General features: G+C 41.2%; 1 protein-coding gene across 1 annotated transcript; it reads right to left on the reverse strand.

Moving 5' to 3' along the window:
* Nucleotides 1-733: 733 nt before the first annotated feature.
* Ska1 (spindle and kinetochore associated complex subunit 1) lies at nt 734-20,667 on the reverse strand. Its single transcript, XM_008850716.3, has 7 exons — nt 20,439-20,667; nt 19,852-19,947; nt 14,478-14,602; nt 12,626-12,723; nt 9,813-9,950; nt 1,996-2,165; nt 734-1,281 (listed from the first exon to the last, which is right to left on the reverse strand). Exons 2-7 carry the CDS (start codon nt 19,934-19,936, stop codon nt 1,133-1,135), a joined length of 765 nt encoding a protein of 254 aa, XP_008848938.1. The 5' UTR covers nt 19,937-19,947; nt 20,439-20,667; the 3' UTR covers nt 734-1,132.
* Nucleotides 20,668-20,967: the final 300 nt, after the last annotated feature.

Consider the following 20,967-nt stretch of genomic DNA (forward strand, 5'->3'; position numbering starts at 1 on the left):
TAGTGTCTCACAAGTAACACACGCTGCAGCCAGAAAGTTCTGAGTGCTCCCCACAACCCCGACACCAATCCTCCTGCCTAGCTTGACAGGTGTGTGGTGAGAGTGAGGTATGTAAAGCAGGCCCCAGGCTCCTCCAGGTGCAGCCAGAACTAGCACAGGGTGTGTTCCTGTGATAGAACTGTTTTACTATCCAGCTGTCTTACCAGCATGGCTGATAATCTCCAGCCCCACTCCCTTCCCTGAGAGTGGAGATGAGCAACCATGGCTTTGTTTTTCTGGTAACCAGCCCCATCTTGAAACCACCTAGGAGCCAGCCAACAATTTCTTCGTTAGAATTAGAATGAAAGATGCTCCAATTCAAAGGGACATGAGAGCTACTGTCAGGGATCCATTACAACAAAAGATGCAGCCCTATCACTCAGGACATTTCAAGGGTTTTAGGAACCAAGAACAAAGATGAAATGTATATTATACCACAATACTATGGCATCTCAATATACCTTTATTACACCTTCATTATAGGCTGGTTTATACTGAATGTATGTTAGGCAAGCTGCTCCCTACGGATAAATGTAAAACTAATAACCAGATGGATAAGCTGCCTCAATGTCCACGTCTATGAGATCAACCTGTAGACTGAATTTCCTTTGATGGAATTTAGATATGAATGACTTTTAGTTCCAAAAGGCCTGAGTATCTCTGACCTTATCTTCTTGATCTTTCTTTTCCAGTATAGTATGTATACCCATTTTATTAAGGTCTGCGGGATTGTCTACTTATACAAAACTAGACATGAGATCCATTACATGCCTAGTACAGAGGCTTTACATGGCAGGAGGTTAAACATTTGCTGAAAAGACAGTGATTATTTTTTAATTTTTAAGGTTAGCATACAATAACAGGTTCCTTGTACATTCAAACGGTATGTGTCACTATGCTTAGCTCTAATTCCCCTGCCTCTGGCTAGTTCCTAGATAATCACACAAATTCCACTGCCTTCTCTGTTCCCCTCCCCAAGATCTCTTCTGCACTTCTCAGGACCCTCTTTCTAATTTCATGATCTACATACACACATACATATCTTCAAATACATAATGCTAGATCTAGGCTCCACACGAGAAGTATGTGGAACTCAAGTGATCACATAACGGGTAAGCCCTCCCCCTCGGACCTCTGACAGCCTCCGGCAATGTCGCAAAATGTTCAGGATCACATGAAATCTCTTGTCAGTTTTCAAAGTTGTGAACTCCTTTACGTCAGCTTCCACTATAAAATAATGACCTGAAAATAAAGATATCAGTGCTAATTTTCTTCGGGCCAACTTTTAAGATTAGCTTTTATGACATTAATCATTCTGTCATTATCCATTCAATGTGAGAAACTGCATTCTTGCCAAAATAACATCGCATCAACTGAAATTGCATTTGTTCTTCCTGCAGTTCAGCAGGGCAGTCCTGCTTACTAGATCACCAGCTGCTGGTATGTTTGAACAACTCACTTTTCCAGGGGCATTTTGTCGTAGCGGATAATAGAAACACAACTCTAACACTGAACTGGATGACCTTGGACAAGGTATGCTTTCTTTGTCTAGTCTGCAAAATGGGACAAGGATAGCATGAGGACTAAAGCTCAGTATGCCATCTGGTGCATGGTTAAGTGCTCTACTGGCACAGCCAACTGCTGCCATTCCCATTCTAACTCTCAAAACAACAGGCATAGCTCCACAACAGACTGAAAAGCAACATTAGCCTCAGCAGTGCAGACTCGGGTGCTGTCCTGTGCACTGTGAGGTGTTTGAGTAACACCCTTGGCCTCTATCCACTAGATGCCAGGAGCAACTGTAACTACAAAAACGTCTTTGGCATAAATGTCCCCAGTGGGAAAACTGCCCCTGGTACAGAATTAACTCCCTAGCTGCAGCATTTTCTAAAATGAGCTGTATTTTCCCAGTGAATTATCCCCCAGTCAACATGCATGCGTATTCCACCACTTTACCTTTGGTGTCCTTTGTCTCTTCATTAATAAACCTGTGGTAGAGATTTCTGTTCAGAGAACTCATAGACGCTTTTGGTTGATGTATAATCTTATATTTACTAACTACTGTCTTGTTGATTTCTTTAATGACATCATTAATCTGACAGTATGTTAAACGGGATTTCATGTACCTGTAAAAGAAAACAAAAAAAAGTATGTAGCTATTTTGCTTTAATCATCACACAAGTTCTTTCTGTGCTAACAGTGCCCCTGCAAAGATGGTGAATGTCCTAAAACCTGACCAACTTTCTGCAAGAAATGTGGCAAGCACCAAGCCACAAAGTGGCATAGTACAAGGAGGGAAAAAAACAAGAAAAGCAACCCTATGACAGGAGCAGAGATGTGGTGTGGGCAGACTAAACCTATTTTCTAGAAAAGGGCTAAAACTACAGAGAAGATTGTGCCGAGGTCAACTGCAGATCTAAGAGAATGCTGGCTTTTAAGAGACTCTGGGAGCTGGAGAGATGGCTGCAGTTAAGAGCACTGGCTGCTCTCACAGAAAACCCAAGTTCCATTCCTAGCACCCATGTGGAAGCTCCATCACCCTCTTCTGGTCTCCACAGGCACTGCACAAACACCAGGCACACATACATTCAGGAAAGCAAAACATTTATACAAATAAAAATAAATCTTTAAATAAATAAATCTTAGAAAATAAATTAGAGCATTTTGAACTGGGCAGTGATAAGAAAAAGAAAAGCTGGTTTTATTATGAAGACAGAATCATTATTCAATATAGTCACACAACATTCTTTCCTTGTAAAAACACACGGTGCCCCTTATACTTTACAAAGTACCCTTCACAAAAAAAAGTTTTATATCAACTTCCAAATGGACCACAATCAGCTGAAAAATTAGATGACAACACATCAGTGCCTACCTTCCCTAATCATATCTGTATAGCAATAGAATTAGTACTACCACTTAAAATAAGCTCTCAAATTCTAAGTCAAATGAACTGATTAACTGCAAAGCATAAATTTATTTAAATATTTTTAGATGCATGCAGGGTAGTGAAAGATATAAATGCGAAAACGTATATAATTCATAGCACTATTCTTCTGAAAACAAAAAAACTCATATGTGCTCTAAAAAGAAAGAAAAAAAGGAGAAGGAGGAAGGGAAGGACAAACAACAAGAGGCCTCTGAACCAGGACAGTAAGGGTGGAGGGGTCCGTGTGTAGCACTTTTGGTATCAGCAAGCTCAAATCCCTCAAAGCATCTTCTCTTTCACTCTGAATTTCATTCATTAACCTTTTCTCACTTTCATGTGTCTTCTGTGTAACCACAACTCTAGTCTTAGAATACTGAGAGACAGAGAGAGACAGAGACACAGACTTACTTTTGAGAGGTCAGGACACTCCAAAGCCTAAACTGTGGGTTAAATTTTGTCAGAGGGTTCCTATTCAAAGTAACACTTACCAATCAAAAGTTCTTTAATGTAAATACAGGAGTTTAAAGTAAAGTGTTCATATTTTCAAAAACATTTATTTTCATGCTTCTTTTTTTTTCAATCTTGTTTTGGTTTGGTTTTTTTGAGTCAGTATCTCCCTGTAGCCCCCCAACAGGCCTACAATTTGCTATGTAGACCTGGCTGGCCTTTATCTCACACACTCTGCCTCCTGAGTGCTGGGCTTATTCCTTTTTTCTGAATTCATTTCTGCAGTCCTGTTTTTTGTTTTACTTTATTTTTTTGAGACATGGTCTAGACATGTAGCCCAGGCTGGCCTCAAACCCACGGCAATCTCCCTGCCTTGACCTCCTGCCTGCTGGGAATGCAGGTGTGCACCACCATGTACAACTCATCCTGTTGTTGAACCACAATTTCTTAAATCTTTATATCACAACTGTCTACAATGCAAATCCTCAAATCCTCTCAGTGACTACCTTCATTTCCTTAATATACATCTCTTCCATTTTTGCCAATGTTTTCCATTCAGTATTAATTAAAAACATTAATTTGGGGACTGGAGAGATGGCTTAGCGGTTAAGAGCACTGGCGGCTCTTGCAGAGGACCCAGGTTCAATTCCCATCACCCACATGGACGCTAACAACACTCTGTAACTCCAGTTCTAGGGGAATCTGATACCCTCTAGCACAACACAGGCACATTTACATACATGCAAGGAATACACTCATACACATAAAATAAAAATAAATATTTTTAAAAATTAAAAAATAAATTTTAGGGCCAGGGAGCCGCTCAGTGGGCAAAGTGCCTGCCCTGCAAGCCTGAGGATCTGAGTTCAGATCTTCGCACCCATGTAAAAGCCAGCTGCTGGGGTGCACATCAGTACCACTGGCATTTAAGTGGAGGGAAATGGGGGGTGGGGGAGGGGAGACAAGCAAATCCCTGAAGTTCACTGCCAGGCAGGTTCAGTGAGAGACTGACTCAGTCTCAAAAAAAAAAAAGAACAACAACAAAAAAAGTGGAGGGTAACAGAGGAACCTCTGGTGCACGCACACACACACACACACACACACACACACACTCATGCTTAGAATACAGTCTTCTTTATTTTAATCTTCCAACTTTGTTCCTACTTCATTAAATAACCCCATAGTTTAAATATTTTTCTATTATCTTTACATTTATTTGTGTGTGTTGTGTGTGTGCATGTACACACGCGTGCATGTGCGTGGTGAACTATATGCCACGGTGTGTGCAGAGGTCATAGGAGTCAGTTCTTCCTTTCTACCATGTGAGTCCTGGGGATTGAACTCGGGTCATCAGGCTTAGCAGCAAGCACCTTTACCCACTGAGCCATCTTGCTGGCCCTAGATACCTTTCAAGTGATGAACTTGCAACAATTTTAAGATAGCAGACACGTGGCATGGGTGGGATATTCTTATGCACTACTGCCAGGAATAAAAACTGGTAGGTAGAGCTCTGAGATGCCAGCTTCGCTCCAGTCTGGTCCTTACAAAAATAAACCAAAAAGCATTCACTCCCAGATACCTCAGAGAATGGAGGCCATGGTACAAAGTACTGCCCTCAAACTGTAGGAATGGCAAATATAAAGAATCAGTTTCCTAGGAGCAGAAGCTACCAGAACTAGAATGACAGCTCTTTAAAAGCAGTAACTGAGGAATTGCTGAGGCTCATTGCAGATGAGCTTAAGACTTAAAAACCTCCTGGGAACCCAGTTTAGGTAGCCTTCCATATACTAATACATGTTACTTCCAGAACCCCAGGTTTTCAGGGGAAAATCCTCTTGCTCTCTAGTGGTGATTTCTTGAGAGGCCAAGGGAAAGCACCCACTAAGAACTGCACCCAGAACAGGTCTGTTCTCCAAAACAAGAATCTGTCCAAGTGGGAAACTACTTTACCAGAGGTTGTGGAACCTGGAGAAAGGGTACTCAGACAACTTCAGCTTCTTCTAGCTATGAAACATGTCAGAAGGCCTCAGCTCAGAGTCAGGTGCACTGAAAACTCACTATAGCAACAGAGCTCCAGGATATAAACAATAAGTTAAAACTGCAAGCTACAATACACAAAAATGGACTCAAGAATGAACTTGTAGGGATAAACAAAAGCAACACAAGAAAAAAGAACCAGAAAATAAAAGATATGTAATCCTCTGACATCCATAGCTATAGCAAGTATCAAACTCAACCCAGCTCCTAGACACAGAAACTAAAACTTCAAACTAAAGGCCTTTTCTGTTTCCCTTTCTGGGTGCATCATCTTACTCAGTTCGATGTTCTCCCAATTAGAACCCTCCTCATTCTTTTCTCTTTTTGCTTTTATTGAATATTGTCTCAATTTCAACAAAAAATTAGAAGGCATTAAGAAAAAACACAGCCTCTGGGCTAGGGAAATGCCTCAGCGGGTAAGAATACCTATTGTGCATGAGGACCTGAGTTCAGATCCCCAGAGCAAGATACCTGACATCCCCCTCTCTGCACACACACAGGTGTGTGCACCTGCACAAACTCGTGCATACACCACACGCAGGTGAATTTTTTTTTAAAAAGAAGAAAAAGCACAGTCTGAAGAGACAAAGCAAATTTCAGGAACAGACTTAGAAATGACAGAGGTTTGTAAGTATCAAACCACTAAAAACAAAACAAAAAAACTGCCCAGGTATGGTGGTACACACTTTAAATCCTAACACTCAGAAAGAAGGCAGAGGCAGGCAGCTCTCTGAGTTTGAGGCTAGCCTGGTCTACATACTGAGTTCCAGGCCAGCCAGGAGTACATAATAAGATCTTGTCTCAAAACAAAACAAAACAACAACAAAACCCCCAAAGCATCCACTGTATACTATGCCAAGAGCTGTAACTTTACAAGGATAAGATGCAAGCATGGAGTGTGAAGTAAGGAGAGAAGGGAACTCCAGAATGAAAAGGAAATGCAAAAGAACAGAAATGAAGAAAACTTTTGATGGGCCCATCAAAAGAATCAGGAACTTGAAGATGTGTCCACAGAAATTTCCCAAACTGAAAAGGAAATGCAAAAAACAGAAATGAAGAAAACTTTTGATGGGCCCATCAGCAGACTGAACTCAGTTAAGGAAAGAATCAGGAACTTGAAGATGTGTCCACAGAAATTTCCCAAACTGAAAAGGAAAGAGGAAAAACAAAATATCTACAAACAATAAAGCTGAGCAAGTAATCACTATACCTGGGAGGCAGGAGCAGGAGGACAGGAGTTCAAGGTCATATCTGGCTGCAAAGTTTGAGATCAGCCTGGGCTACAATGAGACCCTGTCTCAATATAACAACAAAAAACCCCTGAAAAACAGACAGCCCCCCAACCCCAATATAAAGAACAGAAAACCCAACAAGTGTAAGACAATTACAAAAGGTATGATACACACACAATGGGAATATGAGGACAGAAGATATACAAAGAACCCTAGAACTCTTAAAATGCAAAGGAACTGGGTTCAATTCCCAGCACCCACATGGCAGCTAACAATCATCCATAACTCCAGTTCCAGGGGATCCAACACTCTCTTCTGACCTCCACGGGCATTGCACAACACAACACGGGTGCACTTATGTACATGCAGGCAATACACTCATACACATAAAATAAAAGTAATAAATAATTTTAATATAGGGACTGGAGAGATGGCTCAGTGATTAAGAGCACTGGCTGTTCTTCCAGAGGACCTGGGTTCAGTTCCCAGCACTCACATGGCAGCTAACCACCATCCCTAACCCAGTTCCAGGGGATCTGACACCATCTTCTCGCCTCTGCAGGCACTGCATGACACAGGTGCGTTTACATATATGCAGGCAATAATACACTCATACACATAAAAGTAACAAATATTTTAAAAAAATAAACAAAAGAGACTTATTTAAAATAAATTTCACTGCACCATTATTCCTAATAATGAAACCAACCCAAATTCCTAGTAAAGGAATTATTTTATTTTATTTATTTGCAATGCTCAGCATTGAATGCAGTCTTATTGTTGCTTGGCAAGTGCAAATCTACTGACCTAACATCTTTAGCCCTTTTTTATTTTTGAGACAGGATCTCACTAAGTTGCTCAGGCAGGCCTTAAAACTTCCATTCTCTTGCCTCAGCCTCCCAAGTAGCTGAGATCACAGAAATGTACTACCCAGATGTACTTCCCAGAATGGGAATGTTTACATTACAGAATAGCCATATGATGAAATATATATTAAAGCTCATCTTTTCAAGGATAGTTAATAATAAGAAAATGCTCATGATGAAAGAGTAAGTAAGGGGCTAGAGAGATGGCTCAGTGATTAAGAGCACTGGCTGCTCTTTGCAGAGGACCTGGGTTCAGTTGCCAGCACCCACATGGCAGCTACAAACCATCCTTAACTCCAGTTTCAGGGGAATCAGACACCATCTTCTGACCTCCACGGCATTGCACAACATGGGTGCACTCACATAAATGCAGGCAATACACTCAATACACATAAAATAAAAATTTAAAAAAAGGTAAGCAAGCTTAATTTATGTTCTAAGTATATTACAGTAACTATCAGAAATACCTATTATGTATAGCAATTAAATAAAATCTATTTCATCTGAGTGGTAGAATTACAAATGAGGTTTATTCTATAAATATTTGTCTTTTAAAAAAACTTAGAAGTTAAGCCAAGCCCTGGAATTATAACAACAGACTTTGGGCTCACAGGTAAAAGTGCCTGCTGCCAAGTGTGATAACCAGAGTTTGATTCCTGGGACCCACATAGTGGAAGGAAAGAACCAACAAGTTGTCCTCTGACCTCCATTTGCATGCTGTGGTAAACATATACCCACACATATCCATGCATGCTCACTCCCACCCCCACAGTATACAAGTAAATGCAATTAAAACTAAAAACCAAAGGGCTGAAGAGATGGCTCAGTGGTTAAGAGCACTGGCTGCTCTTGCAGAGAACCCAGGTTCAGTTCCCATCACCCACATGGAGGCTAACAACCATGATAAATCCAGTTCCAGGGGAATCCGACGTCATCTTCTGACCTCCATGGGCACTGCACAAAATGGGTGTACTTACTCACATGTAGGCAATACACTCACACACATATAATAAATAAATAAAAATTATTTTTAAAAAAGTAATCTTGCCAGGCATGGTGGTGCATGCCTTTAATTCCGGTACTTGAGAAGCAGAGGTGGGTGGATCTCTGAGTTCAAGGCCAGCCTGGTCTACATAGTGAGTCCCAGGCCAGCTAAGAAAACAGGGAATCTTGTGGAATTCATTCCTGTACTATCCTCAGTGATCCAGCACTTAAAATTCATACAGACTCAAATAACTATATGGTACAAGACACAATAGAGCCAGGTGTGGTGGCATATGCCTTTAATCCCAGCACTAACTAGGGAGGCAGAGGGACAGAAGGAGATGAATGTCTGTGAGTTTGAGGTCAGTCTGGTCTACACAATGAGACCCTGTCTCAAATTAAAAAAAAAAAAAAAAAAAAAAAAAAGAAAGAAGGGGCTGGAGAGATGGCTCAGTGTTTAAGAATATTGACTGTTCTTGCAGAAGACCCAGATTCGAATCCCAGCACCCCCTAATGGCAGCTAACAACTGTCTATAATTCCAGTTTTAAGGGATCCGACAGCCTCTTCTGTCCTCCACGGGCACTGCATGACATGGGTGTACTTAGTTACATGCAGGTATAACACTCATATACATAAAATAAAAATAATAAAATATTTTTTAAAAAAAGAAAAAAATAAACAATTTCAAACTATAGTAATTACTGTAAAAATAAATCACTAGGATTTTAAGTAGTAGAGATAATAAAAGTAAACTGTTTTATCAGTGGTCAGAGAACACCTTTATGAAAATGGGTCACCTCAACTTAAGACTTAAATGCCATCAAGATCCAAACACAAGAAGGGCTCAAAGGGAATAAACTCCAGACATTCTACATGAAAAAAACTGGATAATATTTAAAAAAAAATATGGAACGAACACACACACACACACACACACACACACCTTCCAATTCTGAAATCTATGTAGCACTCAACTTCCTTAAAATTAGAGCAAATCTGGGTCACTTCTGAGAAAGTATTTTGGGAGAATCTGTGACACGGAACAGTCCTAGGCAGTCTAAGCAACCGACAAATTCACCTCTAGATCTCTATGAAAACAGGGTTTACAACTAAATAAAAAGGCTTAAAGAAAAATTTCTCACCTTTTCATGATATAATGTGAAACTATTTTATATTAGAACTGTATTAGAATTATTATAATCAAGCTTTATGATTTAATAAATAATCACATATGCTGATTAGAGAGATGAACATTAAGATTTTTTGTCAGTACTTACGCAGGAACACCATCGAATTCATCAGTAGTTATAAATGGCATTTCTTTAATAATTCTTTGTTCCTTGGGGGGCTTCTTTGCTGATACAAGTTCCCCAACTTTAACTGGTTCTTCAGCATCAAGCTCTGATCTATTAACCCTACAGGGTAGAGATGTATACATGTATAGGTAAATGTCAAAATTAAGCAGCAGGCCACAAGTTTTTCAAACTAAAAAAAAAAAATCTTGAAACATGTGACTCAATCTGGTCTGATAATTTACAGCCAACTTTTTCTCTCTACCTCTTCAATATGAAGATCTAAATTGTGACGGGAATTTTGAAAATCAGGCTCCTAAATCTTCAGGAGTACAGCTATACTATTTATCTACCCCAAACATGGCATACACAGAATGCATACTACACATCTTCATCCGTTTTCCTATTGGCTTCCTGAAGTCCACTCCTCTAACGATGAACTATCCTAACCCCAAATAGCTTCTCTTCTTTAGTTCCTCAGGTCTGAACCTAGAAACATCAGTCATCTTTCATTTATTCCAGTGTATTCTATTGGTTGTTAATACCAGTCACTACCTGTTGCAGACTCATTTCACTGCCAGCAATAAGCACAGATCACACTGAGTTCAGGGGGTCCAGTTTTACTCCATGAGAAGCCCAATATGGCTCTTGCTTTACAAGCAAATGGAGTCTAGAAACAGACTGCAGCTTCTGGGTTATTTGACTGCCAGGGAAGGAATAGACTTCTGCTGCCATCGTGGCTGATCACTCCAAGAAAGAAGATCCCAGATACAGAAAACTGTAGATCCACAAAAAAATAAGCAAAGAAAATCCCCAGAAAGACAAGTGTGGTCTCAAGACAACAGCTGAGCATCAGGCACAGAGGACCAGACCTGATTGGCTATTGTGGACTGTCAATAAAATCTGAAAATACTCTATTTTAGCTGAGGTAGAATCACAGTAAGAATTTCATTAAGAACATAATAGTGTGTGCGCCATCCTTGGGTGAATGCTAACACGAAACTCCATCATGAAACTGGTTTGATTCTTTTCTGAACTTTCCTTTCTTGACCATGTGCTATGGAGGTGCCCCATTGGTCCTCCCTGCCCTGCTGAGTGTATCAGCTGAAAACGGCCCTTTCAATCTTTGTCCTGTTATGACCCGGCCCTGAGAGCTAAAGGCAGGCTACAGTAAGCTCTGTTCCACTGGCCGAATTCCCACTGCATATCCAACACCCAGCCCACACTATAATCCTGACAATACACTATGATCACCTCTGGGCCCTAACATTCACTCCTGTCTTTACCCAGAAGTCTTCTCTTCTTGTAGGGAAATTTTAAGTGCCTCCAGTCGTGCCCAAGAACACAGTTGAGCTCTGGCTCTAGAAACCTTCAGCTGTTAGTAGCAATAAAGTTCCTTTCTTTTGTAGCAAGATTTATGCTTGCATCTTAGTTTTCTAAGTTTAAGCAGTATATGGTTTATAAAAGCCACATGTTCAGGCAATGTTATCAATAAGGCCAGAAGCGGTTACCTCTGCAAGAGAAGGGGGTCTGCTTCAGAAGGGTTTTAAGGTACGGGTCATGTCCTGTTTCATAATCTGGCTGGTAGACACATGGATATGGGCTTATTATTCTTCAACTTATAAAAAAATACTTTAATCATATTTCTACATATAATATACTTCCAAAAATTAAGTTACTCATGGACTGTTTGTACCCACTAAAAGCACCTTTTAAAAACAAAATGTTGGTGGCAGAGGTCTGAAGATGATAGGACAAAAGCTGACAGATATTCGGGACAAGGCCCTGGGAACAAAAGAGAAGACAGACAGACAAAACAGGACAGGAGAAGAATGGACAGGAGACGGCTAAGAGAGAGTAAGAAACAGTGAAGATATCAAGTCTCTGCCTAGGCAAAAAGAACAACAGGCTGGATGGTGGGTAACTGCAGCCAGTGAGTTAAGCCTCAGTCCTGCAAAGTCTGAGAGAACACAGCTCCCCCATCAGATTCCCAATAAGATATGAGAACACAGACCTAGATATGAAGACTGGAGGTGGACATTTCAGAGCCCTGACAAGTCGAGTCGGACAAGCAGAAGTACAAGAGATATCATTTAAGAGGGAAAGGAGGTAGCCACATGTGAGGCATGCAGGAGGACAGCCAAAGAAGTGTAGGGCAGTATGGAAACAGCATCGCAGAACAAAGCGGGTAAGCAAGAAAATCTCAAAAGCAGACAAGGGGTCAAAGAGGAGCTCCTGATCTCCCGCAACCCACAAGTCATCGGTTTCACAAGAGTGGAGGCAATGGCAGCTGAAAGCCAGGCATGAGGGCTCTGGGAGAAAGGCAAGGGCAAACATGTACTGTTAATGAACAGACAGAACAGAATGGCAGTCAGGGGCAAAAAGGGCTAAGTTGATGGCTTCTTCAGTTGTTTTTCAGGATTCATTGAGCTTAGTTTACCCCAAAGGCTATGGTTCCCCTGGTTCCATAAGAAGACAGTATCCACAAAGTGAGACTGCTGTCTAGGGAGAGAGGATTGGGGATGCTACTAAGCACCCTAATCTCACAACAAAGAACTTTCTGACCAAAGGTAGAAGGGAGAAACAAGTGCAAAGAAAGCCTTGCCTAAGGAAAGGGGTTGTTTTCCTCAGAGATGCAGGAAACTGGTCAGGACAGGGGAAGTATGGTCTCTACTGCTTGAGACAAGCAATTGAATGGCCCCAACAAAACTGCACATACATGACAGAGGAAATGACTCTGAGGTATTCTTTTCCATATTTTTATAAATCTAGACCGCAAGAATTATAAATCTACTTACGAGTGCTGGGTTACTGTTACTTGAGGCAAATGGGAGGGAATGTTTTCTTTGAGATGTTCCACATCTTTGAAATCTTCTTCAAGAGATTCACAGAGCTCCTAAAATTTCAAAAATGTTCACGAACAAGGCTTTTTCCTCTACATGTGTGTTGTAAGACATAAAGACAGGAAAAGACCATGAACTATAACCACAGTCCTTATAAGTGCTGAGAATGCAGGATCAAAACAGCTTTAGAGGCATAAGAGCTTAGGGGCTGGGGCATAACTCATTGGCAGAGCACTTGTCTACCAAGCACAAGGCCCAGGTTTGATCCCCAACACAGCAAAATGGAAAAGGAAAAAGAGCTCTAGCTTTCAGAGCTGTGTTGGGATGGTGATGTGGTATTCTAGTTGTCTACTGGATTCTTTTTCTTTTTTCAAAGAACACTATAAGAACATTATAACTGTGAGGTAGGGCTGAAGTTTAAGTCTTTCCCAAATAGTTTAACCTTGTAAGGCAACCAAGAAATAAATGAAAGATTGATGGTTTTTATTCTGGTGAATTGCTTTTATTGAGTGAGCACTCATTCCCCAGATGACAGTACCAGACTGATAATGTCAACCCAGATGAGGCTGCCTGAAATGATTTCCAGGTCAGCATTTGTACATTTCTGGTACTTGTATTTTAAGTTTGTGGGTGTGGTGTGCATGTGTGTGTGATTTAATTTCCACTAGAGCTTGAGGCAAGAAACTCATGCACTTTATTCTTTTAAATAAAGAAAATATTCTGGGGATAGAGAGATAGCTCAGAGGGTAACATCACTTAAGACTCAATTTCCGTTCCCAGCACCTATGTTGGGTGGTTTACAACTGCCTACAACTCCAGCTTCAGGGGATCAGACACCCTCTTCTAGCCTGAAGGGCATCCTCACACATGCACATATGCAGACACATACAAAAATACACATAAATAATAAATCTACGAAAAAAGAAAATATTCTGTACCTTTGGATTCTGACACTCAGTTCCCAATCACAATCATATGAACAGAAATTCCAAAGAGGCTTCAGGTCTCAGTTGACCACTCTCTAGGCTTACACTTAATCTTGGATGACCTTGGACAGGTCAGAATTGAAATACCAATACCAATGCTGGTTTCCATTTTGAATGTTTGTCATCTAGGCATAATCATGCCCATTCCTAGAGCTGAAGTCCTCACAGACGTCAAGGACTGCAGGCTGAATGGGACCATGGAGGCTACTCATCAGGCCTCATTGAACACCATAATGGCTCAATGGCGCCAACAATCACATGGGATAATTCTGGTGCAGACTATTTTCCTCATTAGGAAGTATACAAATACTTTTCTTAGCTGAACTCAATTAGAAATCCTATTTAGAACAAAACATACAGGAGACATGAGTTTTTCTTTACTGGAGAATTCTTATAGTTCATAAAATTAGAAATGCAAAAACAGAAGAGACCCAAGAAAGACTCCAGTATTTTTTTCAGAAGAGGATCCTGAGTCCTCAAGAGATGCAATGGCTTTCCTGGGGTGGCTGACAGCAGCAAGGGCAATCAAGCACCTATATCTCAACCCAAGGCAAGTGTTCACTCAGCACCCTCCCAGGGCATTGTTTGCATTAAACTAGGAATTTAGAAATTTTCCTTTTTAGTAAAGCTCAATTCTACTAGTCATTAGCATGAAGAGATAATTGTGGAGTTCTGAATTTCTTTACACTGGAACTCAAATGGTACTCTACGAACTAATAATTTACAAAGCAAAGAACGTTATAAACTTAATGAATTCTTACAAATTACCTGGTGATGAGGGAGTTTGCATTTACTGTGTTTTACATTAGAAAAAGCATTACCTTGAGTGAGTTGTTGGTTTGCTCTTGATACTGAATTTCCAATTCAAATTTATTTAAAAGTTCATTTACTACAATGATCTCATCTCCTATTTTACTTAATGTAGTCTTCAAGGCAGGTTCCTGGCCTGTTATAAAGAGAAAACGGAAAACAAAGTGTAGGTAAAACCAAACACACAAGTACCCATGTGAACTCTTGGGATAGACAGCTATGCCTTAGAAAGACATGTGAGGTGGAGAAAGGACTGTTGCTTCAATTCTAGACCTATCTCCATGGATAATCTTAAACCTCATTTGTCTTGGTTTTGTTGTTGCCGTTTGTATGAAAGATTTTTACTAAGTAAAAGCCCAAGTTGACCACAATCCTCCTGCCTCAGCCTCCAGAGAACAGGGATTACAGGTAAGAGCTACCATGCCTAGCCTAAGCCTCATTTCTAAGTAGTATGGAAGAGAAGAGAGACCAAAACAAAAAAAGTGTTTCCTGCAGCTTTTATTCTTGGCCAATTCCTTCAATATAAGAAAACACCTGGAAATAATAAACACTGTTATATATGCCTAGCTGAGCATTCATGAGAAAGAGGTAATTCTTCCATGGCTCTGATATGAAAGGGCATCCACAGACATTAAGTAAGATGTGCAAGCAGATGCCACAGCAATCCCAGTCAGCACAGTGTGGAAGGATGCTGGAGAGGAGGCTGTTAGCCTCAAGCAACTGGGCATACTTGACTTTACTGGGGATAAGATTCAAGACTGAGGATTCAAAACACAGGATACCAGAAACGAGAATCTAGAAGGGCCAGTACTCTATCATCACTTAAAGTATAACCTGAAAAACTTTAATTGCCAGGGCCATAAACTTATGGGACTGAAGACTGGGCAACTCTCTTTGGGAATTAGTAATGTAAGTTTGGAATCCATATTTACACCATCCACACAACCCAAAACCCCTAATCAGAGATAATAGTGAAAGCAAAATCACAGACTAGTGAAGCCTGGGGACCTAGAAGAAACAAACACAGAATATTTGAATAAATACTGTTATTTTATACTTCCTGTCTGTGATAGTTTGAATGAAAATGTCCCCTATAGGCTCCAAGTATTTGGACATTTTGTCCCCAGATGATGGTGCTGTTTTGGGAGGTTTTAGAAAGTGTGGCTATCCTGGAGGAAGCACATCACTGGGGGTGGGCTCAGAGAATTCTTAAGCCTTGCCAGATCACCATTTGCTCTCTTGCTTCCTGTGCCTGAGTGATGATGTGAGAGCTTAGCTTCTGCTGCTCCTGCTCCAGCCACCATGCCTCCCTGCCATGACAGACTCTAATTCCCCTGGAACTGTAAGTTCAAATAAACTCTTCCTTTTATAAATTGCTTCAGTCAGTGTTTCTATCACAGCAACAGGAAAGTGACTAACTAATACAGTAATTGGTACCAGAGAGTGAGCTATTGGCTGTGAAGAACCTGACCATGTGGGGTTTTGAAGAAACGTGAAAGACTTTGGAAGGTTGGGCTAGAAAAGCAATTGACTGCTGTAAGCAGAGCTTTATAGGCCATTCTAGTAGGGGCCTGGAAGAAAGTAGTGCTGAGAACAATGTAGTTCCAGAGGGAAATAAGGACTTAAGCAGCAATTGGGATATTTTGGCAAAGAGTCTGCCCACAGCCAAAAAGCTTGCCCAAGACTAAGTTGAAAAGCCATGGACTAATTTTTCTGGTGGAAGAAATTTCAAGACAGCCTAATGTAGAAATGGAGGCATGGCTGTTAACGGTGAATATTATACAGATTTACAGAGAAAAAGAGCAAATGGGGCAGAAAGAAATACAGAATGTATAGGACGGATTGAAAAAGAGCACTAGGAAAACTAATGCTGGAGCCCTGGCATGTGATGGAGAGGATCCCATTGATAAGGAGATTAAAGTGATTAAGGAGAGGCCTAGAGATTCAAACCTAAACAATGGAGAGTGCCTCCACAGCAAGACCACACCCAGGTTAAGCCTCCAACTTGTGAAAGGAAAATGCTGTAGGGACCACTGAAGAGAAATGCTTCTAAAATGGATAAAGCAGGCTGGAGTCCATCCCAAACTTGCAGTCAAACTTGGCAGTGTTGTTCACCTGGTGCTGGCTTTAGAGGCATGAAAGGTGCAAGAGTGAAGCGGTCATCAATTCTTCCTCCACGGTTTCAGAAAGCCTCAGAGGCCAAGCAGTGTGCAGCAGGGGTTCCCATGCATAGAGAAGGCCCTGATAGGCCACTGCGTGAAGCTGTGAAGGTGAGACCTGGTTGGCAATGGAGAATCCAAGAAGACGTTCGTGATGCCAGAGCTGTGAGGCATCTGGCAAGAAGACCCGCATACAGGGAGTGGTACCAGTCCAGGAGAGAGAAGTGTGTTTCATGCAGCTAAGCTGGAGGCTGAGCCATCTAAGCCCTTTGGAAGTAAACTCCCAGAAGTCAAATATGGAGCTACTGGATTTGGTGTTTATCCTGCTGGTTTTTGGTCTTGTTTTGGTCCAGTATTTCTTTACTATGCTTCTATTCCTCCCTTTTGGATTGGTAATGTGTATTTGGTTCCACTGAATGTTGGGAGTATGTAATTTGTCATTTGATTTTATAGAGGCTTACAGTTAAGATATTTACCTGAGTCTCAGAAGAGACTTTGGACTGTGGACCTTAGAATACTATTAAGACTGACAATGACTATGGGGACTTTTAAAGTTGGACTAAATGCATTTTGCATTTTATATGGTCATGAACCTATGGGGGTCAGGGAGTGGAATGTGATAGTTTGAATGAAAATGTCCCCCAGAGGCTCCAAGTATATGGACATTTTGTACCCAGATGAGGGCGCTGTTTTGGGAGGTTTTAGAAGGTGTGGCTATCCTGGAGGAAGCACATCACTGGGGGAGGGCTTAGAGAATTCTTAAGCCTTGCCAGATCTCTAGTTCCTCTCTTGCTCCTTGTGCCTACATGATTATGTGAGAGCTTAGCTTCTGCTGCTCCTGCTCCAGCCACCTCCAGCCACCATGCCTCCCTGCCATGACGGACTATAATTCCCCTGGAACCGTAAGCTCAAATAAACTCTTCCTTTTATAAGTTGTTTTGGTCAGTGTTTCTATCACAGCAACAGGAAAGTGACTACTAATACACTGTTCTACCTAGCACCTCTTTCTAGCCTCATAGATTTGAGAGGGATGGGGAAACCAGAGTTCCTTTCTCCCTAGAAATAAAAGAAGTAATTCAGTGCTGGCAGGATGGCTCAGCAGATAAAGGCACCTGCCGCCAAGCCAAACCTGAGCTGGATCCCCAGGACTCAAATGGTGGAAGAGAACTAACTCCTGCAAGAACACCCTTATTCACACACACACACGCACACACACACACACACACACACACGCACACGCACACGCACACGCACACACACTAAACTTAAACTTAAAATTTTTTTAGAAGTAATTTAAAAAGTTTTAAGGGCAGGACAAAAAGCAATATATCTTATAAGGAATCTTTATTATGTACTTCAAACAACTAATGAAATGCACATAAAGCACATTTTGAACAGAGCTATAGATTACAGAGGCAGCAGAAGGAACTAGCTAGATGTTCCTCACCTTAAGTTGGACATACCAATCAGTGCACGTTACTACAAAGATATGTGAAAGGGCATGCAAGACAGACTTAACACTGTATCTGGAACTTAGTAAAGCACTTATTAAATGCCAACTCATCAGCATGAGAGGCAATATATTATCCTAATTGAGCAATGCTAATTGTATCTTACACTCAATTCATGACAACTAAAACACATTATAAGGTTTTAAAAAAAGAGTACTAATGTCTATAGTAAGAATAACTTCAGAAGGCTAGACAACTAGTTGGGTATAGTATCTTTCCTGAACACTGGTATCTCAAAATAATTTTAGTCACCTACATTTCAGGTGTCTAAACTGTCTTCCTTATTGATTACTGACATAATCAACTTAGCAAGTTAATACTTGATAGTTTTAGCAGCCAGAGTGGCAGACAGACTACAAACAAGGCTTTATTAAACAGGCTGTAGAAACAGAAAAATTCTTCTTCCCATCTACAAAATGGCATCTAGCCAGAAAAAGTCAGACAGATCCAACAAGGTCTCATGTTTTGGTAGGGTTATTTGAATTTAACTCATAGATCCTCAATTATATCTGTTTATATATCAAGTCCTCATAAAGAGACTCTAAAGAAAGCTAATTAAGCCAGGTGTGACACATGCCTTTAATCCCAGCATATGGGAGGCAGAGGTAGATGGATTTCTTCTGTGAGATAGAGGCTACCCTGGTCTACATAGGAATCCCAGGCCAGCTGGGGCTTCAGGGAAACCTTGTCTCAATACAAAACCACCACCAAAAAAGAAACTAAAAGTTTCTATCTAGATTTTTTTCACCAAGTGGTACAGAGGTAGAAAAAGTGGGAATTCAGACTCCCGAACAGTCATCCAACCTGTGGGCTCCTGAGTTAGAGGACCTGGCCAAGCCACTTGACCTCTGAGTCTTGGTTTCCTCCCATGTGTAATAACAGGGCTTGCTACATTGGGCCCACACTACTTTGGGTTTTAACTTTCTACAAAATACATGAAGCACATACCACAAAATGAAAGAGGCTCCTTTATTAGAAGTTCTCAAAAAAGGACTGAAAATATCAGATTTCAAGAAGGAATATCCAACTTAATTTCATATTAAAAAAAAACTTAAACTATCAATTCATAATTCAAACAGCAAAGGTTCAACACACTCTTCCCGGCAGATGGAATTCTGTCAAGAAATCTTTGAACTCTCCTAAATAGGGAGCACATGTTCAAAAATATTTTAACTTGACAAGGATCATCTGTTTCCTTGAACTTTCACCAAATCACCCTTTTTCAGCATGTCAAAACATTTTCAATGATAGTTATGACCTTCAATTTATGGATGCTTAAAAAGTTAATTTTATATTCAATTAGCTATCTTAATGTGATGTGCAGAGATAAGTCTCCTCCAAATCAGGCGGAGAACAGGTAACAGCTACCTCAACCTTGGCAGATCTTTCCACATGAGTTTTCTTTTCCCTTGCCTTCTCGAAGATCTGTTTAGCTCTAGAACCACAAAAGCTATATCCCTTTCAAATCTTACTATTGGCCTATGTGTTCCAGAAACACCTAAGTAAATAAAGCTAAAGAATATTCAGCTAGTTATTTAATGCATCCCCCTGCATTATTCAAAACAGACACTAGAGTGTTTGGGGGGGGGGAAGAAAATCACTACTCAAAATCTAAAATTACCAAGAAATATTCACTTAACAATATGAACTAGTCAGGGTGGAACAATAGTCAAGATGCACTCTGTGTACACAAAATCAATGAGTGTCTTACTTACCAAGATTTCTTAATGACATAATTTTCTTAATATTGCCAATCTTTTCATTAACATAAGAGCATAACTGTTCTAGATCTGAGGCCATCCTTTAAGCATCTGAATAAAAAATATAAAAACGTGTTTCAAAAATAAAAGTTAAGAAAAGTCAGGCAAATTTTCATACGCTTTCAAAATGCGAAAATGGTAAATAAGCATCAAGTAAATCACAAGGAAAGAACACAATCCAATTGCAAATGTTTTCAACTCTACACAATCCTGTTTCTAACCAAAGCACAGTGCTGGCGTGTCTTAGAGCGTTCTGCCTTCAGAGCCGGTATCCTCCTAAGCGATGGGTGGGGACCGGAGTCGGGGTTTCACGGTTTGGATTTAACTGGTGCGAACCGGGAAGAACTCAGCTCCCCGTCCTTTCTAGGGTGAGTGAAGGGGCCGGTGCACGCATGCGTGTCCGATCTCTGCACTGCGGCACGTCTTCGGGAGAACCGCGCGATGGACATACCAAAACAAAATCGCAAAAGCTGTCTCGTAATGTTTTGTCACGATTTTGTGCTGGGCCCACCCCGGATGCTAAACCCCTGTCGTCTCCCAACCTGCTGAGCGATGCCAGGGCCGCTTCCGGGGCCAGGGACCCCTCAGAACGCCGACGTCGCGGGGTACCAAGGCGTGGGGACACGAGTCTCCGCCAGAAACGCCAAACCGGGGGGAGCTGCTCCGGGAGTGAAATTCAAACGATCCGCCGCCCTGCTGCCCCGCAGGCGCACAAGGGCGTCCCCTCAGCGCAGGCTCCTAGGCTCCGGCGCGGTTCCTCCAGGCCCCAGATGGGCGGGGAGAGGGAGGAGCCGAGGCAGGAAGGAGCAGGGTAAGGCGAGGCTGGGCGGGGCCTAAGGAGGGGGGAAGAGGCGGGGAGGAGAGAAGGACAAGTGTTTTCCTAAAAGCTGATCTGATGGCCTCTATCTACTGTTCATTGGTCATACATATGCACAAAGGAAACAAAAAAAATGTAAAATATTAATCTGGACAGTTTCATCAAGACTATATAAATTCTATTTGTAGGGGACAATGACAGCATAAATACTGGCTGGGTAGGTGGAAGAGTTCAAAATATGCTACTCTGGCATA

This window comes from Nannospalax galili, unplaced genomic scaffold (assembly GCF_000622305.1).
Source record: "Nannospalax galili isolate Female #2095 unplaced genomic scaffold, S.galili_v1.0 scaffold1845, whole genome shotgun sequence".
In the NCBI taxonomy this organism is placed as follows: domain Eukaryota; kingdom Metazoa; phylum Chordata; class Mammalia; order Rodentia; family Spalacidae; genus Nannospalax; species Nannospalax galili.